Here is a 12,376-nt window from a genome sequence, read left to right on the forward strand (position 1 = left end):
CTCAAAGGCAGGCACTATACTACATTCGTGTTTGTATCTCTCGTGCCTAGCACTAGTCTTGGCATATAGTAGGTTTCCAAAAATATTTGTTGAATGAATAAACTGAAGAATTCGTTCATTCATTAAAGTTAAAGAGGTTTTTCAAAGCCAGAGAGAGGCTAAGAAGCTTGGATTGGACATAAAGGGCGTCAGCCGTTTTCTTGTGTTTTTCAGTAGGCAATTGATCAGAGATATACCTTAGAAAAATGTGTTTGTAACAGTCAATAGAACAGATTGGCAGGCAAGAAACCAGTTAGGAAACTGGAGGAAACAGGGACTGAAAACCTAAATTACAACACTGGAAGTGGGAATGGAAGACACGAGAGACAGATTCAAGAGAGAGTGTGAAAATAATACTGACAGCACTTGGCACTTGCTAAGGTTTAGGGGAAAGAAAAGGCTCTAGAGTGAAAACCTAGCTCCGATGTCCTCAGGTCAGGGGAAGGGAAGAATGGCAGTCCTGTTAGCAGAGATGGGGAAGATGGGAGAGAAACGGGTTAAGGGAAAACAAGCTAATTCTTGAATTACTGAGCCTGAGGTACAGGCGGGACTTTCAAGTGTACCCAAGAACAACTGAAAATGCAAGTCTGGAGTAGCTGAGTAGAGATGAAGATCTGCTCAGAAAGGACCAGCTCAGGCTGCAAGAGCGGAGCCCAGGCCAGGATACAATTTATCCAACGCCAGGCAGCCCGTTATCTTTCATTCAGATCTCCTCCACAGTTTTCGAAGCCCTCTCAGAGCCATCATTTTATTGGACAGTCATAACAGTCTTAAGAAGTAGGAGAGGCAACATCACCTACTTTTACAGATAAGGAAATGGAGGCTGAGAGGAGTGAGGGGTTTTGCCAAAAGTATTGCAATGGAATAACATATCCAGGACCAGAATCCAGAGCTTCTGATTCTTTTTTTCTTTTTTAAGATTTTATTTTTCCTTTTTCTCCCCAAAGCCCCCCGATACATAGTTGTATGTTCTTCGTTGTGGGTCCTTCTAGTTGTGGCTTGTGGGATGCTGCCTCAGCGTGGTTTGATGAGCAGTGCCATGTCCGCACCCAGGATTGGAAGCGGGAAACCCCAGGCGCTGAAGCGGAGCGCGCGAACTTAACCGCTGGGCCATGGGGCCGGCCCCCAGAGCTTCCGATTCTTAATACAACTCTCAACTCGGTGGCCAGCTGCACAGAGATAAATGCCCTACTCGCAAGGGTCAATTTTTAATTGCATCAGTTTGGGGTTTGGGTCTGCGGTTTTGTTTTTTTAACTGTTGCCGTTTTAGAGTGAAGTTTGAGACAACGGTGCTCCCCTTGGGACAAATCACCGCTGTCTAACTATCCTCAGCGTGAAGGAATAGACAGCCCTGGCTTCTCGGGAACTTCTACTCTGCCGTTATGGCCCACAGCCCATGGTGCACGTTTTTAAAAGGGAACTTCCTGCCGCTCTAACTTGAGTGAGCAGAATGAGCTCGTCCATGGAACAGAGCCACCGACATCACTTCAAGAATAGCTTGCAAAACTTTTAATTAAAAAAAGTGGAAAATCTTCCAACTTCACAGGACAAGGAGAGACCTTTAGGGTTCGGAGAGGACAATGGGTTTTATGGGAGTTTTAAGGTGCAGCTGCGTGTTTGACAAAGGCGAACGGCTGGCAAGTCCGGATCTGCGCGGGAGAGGCGGGCGGGCGGAGGAGGGGGCGGCGTGAGTCAGGCGGGGGCCACACGGGGCGGGGCGGGGCGGGGACAGGCGGGGACAGGCGAGGACCCGGAGCCTGGCCTCCAGCCCAGAGCTCGCCTCGCCGCTCCCCGGTCACAGCTTCGGTGCCTCGTTCCACTCCGAAGCGGTAAGTCCGACTTTTTATTCGTCTTCCTCTTAAATGAAAAGCAAAAAGCAACAGCACACTTTCCACCAGGCTTGATCTTTGATTTATATGCGGACGTGGCAGGAAACAGCAGGAAAAAGAAATTTGTAGGAGGGAATTAGGGAAGAGAGGATGGAAGGAAGAAGCCCTAAAATTATATCTGTAATAACAGCCTGGGGGTGGCCACGGGAGGTTCTTTTGTTTTCCTTGCAAAGATAAGGTCTGGGGCTGGGGCCGAGGAAGTGCCCAGCGGAGTCCCGTCGGGTGGAGGCCGCTCCTGCTTGCTCCCTGGCTCCCCGGGAAGGGCGCACGGAGGGGTCCTGCTCTTGCCGGCAGCCCCTCGCCACTGGTGCCCTGGAAGCCTGGGAGACATGGAAAGACTGGGGGGTGGGGAGGTGGAATTCTGTGAGGCAGCACTAGTTACTTCTATAGACCAGAAAGGGCACATTTCAGAACTTGGTCGTCAGAGCCCTAGGGAAAATCAGTTTCAGTAAGCTACTGGCAAAGGGCCAAGACACAGAGACTGAAACTCGAGCCGTCCCAGCCAGCGGAACCGCAGCCAAGAATGTGGGAGGAGCCCGGTTCCAGCTAAGCCCCCTCTATCCCTTTTCCTTTTCTCCCGCCATCTTTTCAGGCCCTCACTGCCTCACCTGTTTCTCTCCTCTCAGCTCCTGCCATTCCCGCTCTGAATTATCTTCCTATCTTTTCCATTAAGCCGCCTCCGAAATCTGCCTCCTCCTTGGCCTCTCTTGAGTGAAGGGAGTCGGCAAACTTCCGCCCGCGGCCCAAGTGAAGTTTCTGTTCTGCCCACAAGCTGCCAATGGATTTTACACTTTTAAACTGTTTAAAGAAAATCAAAGGAAGAACAATACTTTGGGACACGTGAAAAGTGTATGAAAATCAAACTTCAGCGTTCATAAATGAAGTTTTATTGGCAAACGGCCACGCCCATTCATTTCTGAGTTGTCTGTGTGGTTGCCGTCCTGCTACAAAAGCAGAGTGATGGAGACCAGATGGACCCCAGTGGCCTAAAATATTTACCATCTGGCCCTTTACAAAACATGTTTCCAACCCCCGCTCTAGTGTGTCAGTCTGCATCCACACCTTGGCCTGGGGACAGGAGATCTGGTTCTCCTCTCCTTCAGCCACTGCTCCTCCTTGGGCAAAGCTCTCCCATCTCTGGGCCTCCCTCTTCCAGAACCATCTCCACAGTCCCCTCCAGCTCTACAAATTTTGCAATTCCACTTAAGTACTTTGATAATTGTGTTCCTTTCTTTTGCTCTGGAAAATTACCTCTGGGGAGAAATGCAGAGGTTTTAATTCTCTCCATGTGGCTGATAGCAACAGTTTTCAAGAGAAAGAAATAGTCTAAATTACAGTCAAGGAGGAAAAAAAAGTAAAGCAGAAATCCACTTTGAAACTGGAACATCAAACCAATCTGAATTCCGCAAGGAAAGGGGGCAGAGGAAACTTCGGTAGGTCTAGAAAGAGGTTACAAAGCCCTTGCTCTTTAGTCTGGAACTTTCTACCCTATCTGGCTTGCCCTCCCAGCCAACTTTCTTTCTCTCTTCTGACATTAGTAAGACAGTGAGATTTTAGTCCTGATAAGAAAAGCTGTTGTGCAAACACATCTGTTTCTAGGCCACGGCATTTTGTTTCTCCCCCAAACCCTGAACCTACCAACACTTTTCTTTCCTTAAGAAAAAATTCTCTTTGACAAAAAGAAATTCCAAAAATGTGACTGTTGGGAAAGAATTCACCTCCGGAAGAGTTCTTTAGGATCCACCTCCGGAAGAGGCTTTATAGATACTCCAAGATGCAACGGGCAGCAGGCACCTTGGCTAGCCTGGTAAAGCACCTGGAGAGACGGAAAGTTCCTGCAAGGGGTACAGGAAGGAGACCAGCAGCTATGCAGCTAAGGGCTCAGGTCAATAACAGGGCTCAGATCAATCCTTAGCACGTAAATTATGGGGCCAGGAAAGCCTCCGTCCAGCTCTGGGCTCCAGGAAGTTCATCCCAAGAACAAATTAAAGGCTAAATGCTAAATTGCAATGGCGTTATCCAAACATAGATCGTTGCTAATGCCCGGAGATAAAGTTTCAGAGGAAGGGTGTGGCCCTGCAAATTCTCCAGAAAGACTGCAGTTGCTGCTCTTATCCACCAGGGGGCGTCCAACAATTCCTCGCTTCTGGGGCCTGCTGAACAGACCGGTAGACACTAGCACCGCATTTCCTTGAAGAATTCTGTTGTAAGGGAAGCAGAGCCCAGCACAGGATTTGGATCTCCTGCTCCTCCTGGTGCAACCACAGTCGTGGTTCAGCTCGGTAGATGCCCTGGGAGCTGTGTGAGCAGCAACCTGAGAGCCCCGTGGCAACCTTCCTGGTTTGAAGTGACCGGAAAAATTCCGCCAGCCATTCCTGGGGAATTAGTGACATTTGGAAGTAGAAAGAGCAAAAGCTAAGGACTCCAGAAAAGGACCTCGAGGCCGAGATTCTAGGGGTGGCTCTGCCACGTCAATTCCCTTCTCATGCCTCAGTTACCTCACATGTAAAATTAATGATCCCTAACTTTCAAATATGAAAGCTGCTTTTGAATATGCAAAAAGCCTCAGGTCTCCCACCTCATACACAATAATAACTATGCTTTTAGTTTTCTTCTAGAAAATGCATGAGTCCCAGGAATTCAGTATTGCTTTAAAAAGAACTGCCATTTCATTCATCACAGAAGCCGCTATACTCTTAGAAAATAGGACACGTTTTAATCTATAGACAATGCTTGGTGTGCACATGGATTTGTGGATGTATAGTTATATTTACCCACACATTCTAAAAACAGCAGTTTTTTCAGCCCTTGATATCTTGCCCTTGTCTGAGCCCTGAATTTTTTTTTCCAAAGGCAAAAATGTCCAGCCCTACAGAGACTGAGCGGTGCATCGAGTCTCTGATTGCTGTTTTCCAGAGATATGCTGGCAAGGACGGGAACAGCAGCAAACTCTCCAAGACCGAGTTCCTAACCTTCATGAACAGAGAACTGGCTGCCTTCACAAAGGTACTGGTCCTGGCCCCCATTCACAGACTACCCATGGTGTGAAACAAGACCCTGGCAGATGGCTAGGAATGAAGGACCAGCAGCTGACCCCTACACTCCTGCCTCTTTTTCATCAACTCCAAGACGGTGGTCCACATAGCCTAGGCTGAGCCCCTACTCCTCAGAGTAAGCTCTGAATCGTTAATGAAAGGCCTTTTCTTTGAATAAGGTGTGTTTTAAAGATCAAAGTTATCAAACTACATGTCATAGAGAACAATGATTTTTTTTTTTCATTTAGGGAAGGGGCATATGAAATGGTAAATGGCATAATAGAAGAATTTTCTAATTTTATTCCTCTACCCCAAAGCCTCTAGGGCAGCCCTGTCCAATAGAACTTTCTGCAGTGATGGGAATAATGTTCTCTATCTGCACTATCCGATATGGTAGCCACTAGCCACGTGTGCATCTAAAGGACTGACTTTCTAAATTAATCAATTAAACAGCCATACGGAAGCAGTGGCTATAAATGTGTGTGTGTTGGGGGCTTGGATGGGGAGGGTGAGGCTGATTAGACAGGGCCTGCATCCTTTTTCCACCTTAAATCTCTCCACTTTGATATAGCTTGTATATCGGAGTTGCACATAGCACTTGAAAAAAGTATTCCACTCTTTTTACAAAATTGAATAACCCCCGATTGTCACAAAAAGAACCCTGACTAGGAGCCAGAAAACCTGGGTTCAAGGCCCAGGTCTTCCCCTTAGGCAAGTCATCTCACGTCTTTGAGTCTGTTTCTATGTCTAGAAACCAGGAATATTAATAACCCCTACCCTGAACCTCATACTCTTGTGAGAATAAAATGTGGCAACATATTTGAAAGCATCTTAGAAAGCATAATATAAAGGTACTATTAACATTATCATTGTTACTATTATCTTTGCAGAACCAGAAGGACCCTGGTGTCCTTGACCGCATGATGAAGAAACTGGACCTCAACGCTGATGGGCAGCTAGATTTCCAAGAATTTCTTAACCTTATTGGGGGCCTGGCCATAGCTTGCCATGAGTCCTTTCTCAAGTCTGCTCATTCCCAGAAGTAAATCTTAGAAGCCCTTGGGCCTGGTCTCCAAACCCACTTCCTTTCCTTCCAGCCTCCCAACCATCATCTACTCTTCACGGCCCACACATACCCTGAGCCCAGGGCACCCACCACCCCATGCTGGCCACTCCTGCTACTATTAATAAAACAATATTGTTTTTTAAAACACACACTGGAGAGTCAGTAAATCTGTGCAAAGGAGGGAGAAGAGTGGGACGAATGTAGATTAGATTGATAGAAGTAGTTACCAGAAGCTGCATAGTATACTAAAAATGCATCTTGGGTGTATACACAATCATGACCATCACAGGCTCTGAGGACACATTCAGCAAGACAGACAAGGTCCCGCCTTCCCTGAGCTTACTGTCTAGTGGGGGGGACACAATGAATGAATAAACAAACAAACAAAGGACTATGAGAGTGTGATAGATCCTATGAATGAAAGATTATGAGGTGGCATGTTACAGACAGGGACTAGGCAAGGTCACTGTTCTGAAAAGCTGACATTTGTGCTGAGATCTGAAGGATAAGGAGCAAACATTTGGAAAGACTGAAGAGGGCATTTCAGGAGAAGGAACAGCAGGGGCAAAGGTCCTGAGGTGAGGAGTGGAAAGTTGAAGGAATAGAAAGGAAGCTAGTATTATCAAGGTCTTCATGTTTGGCTGTGGGCTAGTATCAACATTAGTTTTAATTTTCTAAGCTCTCTGATAAAGCAAGAGGGAAAGAGCCTAGAAAGGATCTGAAGGCTGACCCAGGAGTAAAGACAACAGGTTAGAGAAAGGAGCATGTTTTAGCAGTGAGCACTCATTCCTAAGCAACACAGGAAAAGCGATTGTTTCCAGAGAACCTCTGATTCCGGGATCACAGTTCTTCCTTCATAAATTTACAGAATGAAATCAAACCACTACTGGGGCCATTTTTTGTTTGTTTTTGGCTCTAACATTCTAGAATGAAGGCCAGGACCTTAAACTAGCAAGTTCCCAGATTTTTCAAGTAGAGTTAAGCTAGCTCTTGGATGAGTTCCTTAATTCATCAGCAACATGGGGTGGCGGGGGGAGTAGAATCTGTGGTCAGTGAGAGTCTCCATATTAATCCTTTGGTAAGTGTACCTTATATAAAAATTAAAAATTATTAAAAACTGTTATTATCCCAAAGAACATTGAGCCAGGGAAGAGATGGAAGCACATCAGGACATCAGGCACCCTAAGGTTACTGGCCCATTTGCTATTCTACCAAGAAATCACTGGCCCTGGCTTTAAGACACCAGGCTCAGGGAACCAGCCGGAAAATCTTTTCTTGCTTGGCCCCCTCAAGTTTTGATCAGAAGTAAGATCTAATCAGTACCAAGTTTCTAATTCAAGATTCAAATCACCAACTCTATGCAGTGCCTCCTATATGCAAGGTGAGTGATGGAGAGAGGGAGACATCAGGAGGAGGCACTGGTTTGGGGAGGAGGTGATGAGCTCAGTGAGGGTGTGTTGTATTTCAGGTGCCATTAGGAGGTCCAGTTGGCAATGCCCAGTGGACATCTGCAATTGAGGTCTGGAGAGAAGACCTAGCTTGAGAAGCAGAGAGAGAGAGGAGGGCCTGAGGGTGTGCCCTCCACTGGGGAGAGGGGGCAGCAAGAGGAAGAGGACTCAGCAAAGGAGAAGGAATAAGATCCTAAAGAGGTAGGGGAGGAGGCAGCAGAGCCGACAGAGGGACAGAAAAGCACAGTTGAGCAGGCAGGGCTCGTGATCCACATCAATCACTACCCTGCAAAGCTGATGCTCTTCCAGTCCGCAAAGGCTCCTCATTCCTCATACTCTCCCGGTGGATCTCATCCACTCCCGTGTCTTTATTTACTACTAGAGGCCAGCGACCACTCCCATCTGTCTCCTCAACCCAGTTCTCGCTCCTGAGCTTCAAAGCTGCCTCCTCAACTTTTCCACATAAAAAAATATAGGCAACCACAACTAGAAGGACCTGCAACTAAGATATACAACTATGTACCAGGGGGATTTGGGGAGATAAAGCAGAAAAAAAAAAAAGGAAAAGCCTTCCTTAAAAAAAGAAAAAAATACAAGTATCTTTCATGTATTCATGTATTGAACAAATATTTACTTATAATGTGAAAGACACTGTTCTGTGTATCAGGCATAGGTGAGTGAATAAGGCAAAGAAGATTCTGGTCCTCAAGAAGCTTGCATTCTCAGGTTCGTCATGTCCCAAACTGGACTTACCACTTCCAACCCCGCAGCCTGTTCCTCCTCCACTGTTCTACATCTCAGGAAATGGCACCTCCATCCATCTAGTTGCCCCGCCCGGAAACATGGAAGTCAGCTTTGACTCCTTTTCTCTCACTCCTCACATCCATTCAAATCCCCAAGTTCACCTGATTCACCACCCAAATATCCCTTGAATCCATCCTCAGCCTTCCCCGGACCCAAGCCACCACCACCTCTCATCTGAATGCTTCAGCAGCTTCCTAACCAGCCCCGCTCCTCTGGCGTTGCCCCTCTCCAGTCCTTTCTCTTTCCTGAAGCCTCTGATCTGGTAGCTTTCCAGCTAAAAGCCCTTCCATGGGCTCCCCAATGCTCTTTGGCATTGTAAGGCCAGGCACCATGCACCCTCACTTTGCTTACTGCCTCATCTGACTCCCCCTCTCTGCCCTTGCCCTCACACATGCACGCTCTGAATTCCAGCCCTACTCAGCTTGTTTAGTTCTCTCACCTCCCGGCCTGAGCTCTGCCTGGAGCACTCTCCCACCCCCACCACCAATCCACATGTACATTCCCACTTACCCTTCCCATCTCAGCCTAGATGGTTTTCTCTCCAGGAATCCTTGTTAAACCCCTTAGTGGGGATGAGGCATCCTTCCCATGTGCTATCATAACCCATCCCTCCCCCTTCACAGCACTTACACTAACTGGCTGGCTGTACACCATGCATTTTCTCTGGGTAACCCTCTCCAGACTTAGGGCTTTGATCTACATGCTAATGACTTACATTTCTATATCCCCAGCCCAAATCTCTCTCTAGAATTCTCAACTCATCTATTTACCCTAACATCTCTACCTGGATGTCCCACAGCTAGAATTCTTCTTGTTGAAGGTGATAGAAAATTCCATTTAAATTGTTATAAGCAAGGCAGGAATTTACTGACTCATGTAACGGAACAGTCAAGGGACAGCTTTAGCACAGCTCCAGGAGCTGGTGTCTTTCTCTAAATTCCTTAGCTCTGCTTCTTCCATGTTGGCTCCATTCTCTGGTCCCCTCCCTGTAGTCTGGAGATGGTTATCAGCATTTCTAGGGCTACAACCTCTCACATGAGAATCCGCTGGGAGTGGGTAAACAACTGCCTTTGTCCCAGAATTCTCAACAAAAGTACTGAGGTTCCTACTGTTTGGACCAGTTTAGATCATGTGACCACCCCTAGCCAATCACTGAGCCCAAAGGTATGCAGTGCACTAATTAACGCAGGCAGGCCTCCGTTGTGTCCCTGACTCTTAGAACTGGGTGGACTCCTACCCAAATGATGAGAACCAAGAGTTGGGGAGAGTGGATCAGGTGTGGGGAATGAATGCTGCAAAATTAAGGAGCAAATACACATAAGAACATATACCTTAAATACAACATGTTTTAAACCAGACTCTCCATCTTTCTCTCAGAAGCTGATCTTCTTGTTTCACTCTCAATTTCAGTGAATTGCACCACCATCCACCCAACTGTCCAAACCAGGAACCTGGGGATAATCCCATGCCGGAGTCCTGCTCCGGCTGAGTCCAGGTTCCTGAGGGAGGGATGGAGTCGGCGCAGTGAAGGAAGAGACGTGAGACTTGGTTTGGTGTAATCAAGTCCGTTTTTACTGTGCACAAGTGTCGTTTTTATATTTTTCAGGATTAGTACAGAAATAGCTCTACAAATATTCTCAGAGAGATAAGGAAGTAAAAAACGAGCACAAGAATATTTATTAGCATTCCATAAGGTTAATGATTGTCTTCTCCGCAATTAACTATTGTTTGTTGTCTCTAAGCTAAAAGAGATAGGTACCTTGACATCTGTTGTAATTCATGGTAAAGTTAAATCAAAGAGAGAAGGTCCAGACCTCCGGACAGGACAGCGTTCCATCTGTTTACATCCTGGGGGAGCCACTCCTGCCTCCCTCAATCATTTACGCCATTAGTGTAGATGGTTAATGGGAACAAAAGGCAACTCCAGGGTATCTTATCCCCAGGACTATTTGCGTTCTCAGCAGGTAGTTAAACATCTTTACATTCCCGCGCCCCTTAGGAGGTGACAGCATTCCTTTGTCTTTTAGCAGGTAGGGCTAATTGTCCCTTGAGCACACTGCCCAGAGAAAATATCATTTTGCTAGTAAGGTAAAGGGCTGAAAAGCTAAGCTAAACTGTGTATCTTTAAGAATAAAAAGCAGAAACAAGTATAGTCATAACCTTGATAGAAAGCACGCATACATTTCAGAAAATATCAGGGGTGTCGGCCGGCCATTCTTCACCGAGGAGCGTCCCTGCGCCCCTCGGCCCTTCTCAGCCTGGACCCTGTCAGACGGCTGTATAGCCATCGGTAGCATGGCTCGCGGCAATCCCAGCCTTTTTTTTCTCATGACTACATCCAAACAGTCATCATTTCTTGGGTTTTACCTCTTGCATACTCATCCCCTCCTATCTACCCTCATTGCTTTATTTCAGAATCTCTTTTAACTGACCCACTTAACCATCCCCCCATTTCCCTCTATTAAAAAACTGCTGATCAATGGCCACAGAACTACAAATTTCCAAGACTATGGAAAAATCTCTAGCAGCCTCCATCAGTGGAATCACGTGTTCACTAACAGTGTATTAGTGGTTGCTCCCCAACCCATTTATATCAGTTGTACTTGTTCCTGTAACCTGCAATTTAATTAAATAATCCATAAACCAATAAAATATAGGTACAGAAAGATAGTTGTTGCCTTTACGAAAGTCGAATTGAATTTTTTTCAAAGTCTTGATGAAGGCAATTTACTGAAGAGCACTGTAGTTGATGTACGTGTAGCTGAAACAACCATAAACAAATCAGGAAAAAACTCATAAAAACGTACAAGCATCTTTCACTTGGATTGCCTCACAAGCATCTTTAAATTCTCCACTTAACAAAAAAGGAAAAGAAAATCGTTATGAATGTGATTTATGCAAGAAAGGTAGTATAGTAAAATATTGGTAAGTGTACATGTTTTAAGTTAAATACTTAAAATATTATTATCATTTTTGTGAATACCTATTTAAACTTTTTTTTATTTTATAAAATAAATAAGTTTATTTTAATAAGCTTATTAACCAGCCAACTACTGGTCCCTTACCCTTCAGAAAAGATGGCCTCTACCGCTTTGCAATAAATTCTCTGACTCTTCTCCCTGTCCCCAGTTTGACCTCTTTCACTCCTTTCTCCACCTGTGACCAAAGAGTCTTTGAAAGCAAACTTGATGGCGTCACTCCCACAGTTGAAACTGGGCATTGGTCCCTCCTAACACGCAGGATGGAAGCTGTACCTGTCTTGGAGCACTGCAGAGCCTCCGTGCTCCAGTCCCTGCCCGCCTCTCCAGCTTCATTTCCTGCTCTCACCACAATCACTTCTCTCTAGCCTTGCCAAACACTCCTGAACTGCGAGCTAAGCGTTGTGCCTCTGTGCCTTCAAAATCTCTTTCTGCTGCCCTGGAAGCCCTTTGCTCCTTTCCACCTCTTCCTGCTCATCCTATGGAGCAGCACAAGTGTCATCTCCCAGAGGGAGCCTTCCCTCCCCCCACCCCCACCCAGCACTGGTTTAATGCTTCTACTCTACGCTTCCTCAGCACTCTGTTCTTACCTCTATCACAGCACTTACCACTCTGTATTGTAATGGGGTTTTTAATTGTGTCTTCCCCTACTTGACTTTGAACTTAAGAACAGGGACCTAGTTAAATGCATCTTTGTAGCACTAATACTTAATGTGGCGCCCAGCATATAGTAGGTCTGAAAAAACAGACAATGCTGTAAAATTAGACTTGGGACACTGTGTGTATCAGTCAGGGTCCCCACAGGAAACACATGCACACTCAACAAGGTCACTGAAGGAAGTTCAATGAGGAGGCTATTACAAAGGTGTGGGCAGAGATCAGAGAAACAACAAGGGATAGCAAAGCATCGGGGACTAGCAAAATTAGGAAGCTGTTATCACCGCCAGGCCTGACTGGGCAAGGCAAGGGAGCAGTCACTGGAAGCCAGCAAGAGCCACAGGCAATGCCTCACAGATGCTGTCCCTTGGGTAGCAAAATGCAGCCACGGTCAGACCACAGGAGGCAGGAGGGAGCCAGGGGAATAAATACCAATTTCTCTCTCTTCCCACCTTCTGCT

The 12,376-nt window shown here is 46.2% G+C and overlaps 1 protein-coding gene across 2 annotated transcripts; it reads left to right on the forward strand.

The window, feature by feature from the left end:
- The first annotated feature begins 1,751 nt into the window (after window positions 1–1,751).
- S100A11 (S100 calcium binding protein A11) lies at window positions 1,752–6,178 on the forward strand. Of its 2 annotated transcripts, none has more exons than XM_001493436.6 (3): window positions 1,752–1,868; window positions 4,782–4,934; window positions 5,854–6,178. In XM_001493436.6, the coding sequence occupies exons 2-3, from the start codon at window positions 4,788–4,790 to the stop codon at window positions 6,007–6,009; spliced, it is 303 nt and encodes a 100-aa protein (XP_001493486.1). In that variant the 5' UTR covers window positions 1,752–1,868; window positions 4,782–4,787; the 3' UTR covers window positions 6,010–6,178. The 2 variants fall into 2 exon arrangements, with proteins under 2 accessions (XP_001493486.1, XP_070124351.1); XM_070268250.1 differs by lacking the exon at window positions 1,752–1,868 and adding an exon at window positions 4,051–4,210.
- The last annotated feature ends 6,198 nt before the right edge of the window (window positions 6,179–12,376 follow it).

This window comes from Equus caballus, chromosome 5 (assembly GCF_041296265.1).
Source record: "Equus caballus isolate H_3958 breed thoroughbred chromosome 5, TB-T2T, whole genome shotgun sequence".
Lineage (NCBI taxonomy): Eukaryota > Metazoa > Chordata > Mammalia > Perissodactyla > Equidae > Equus > Equus caballus.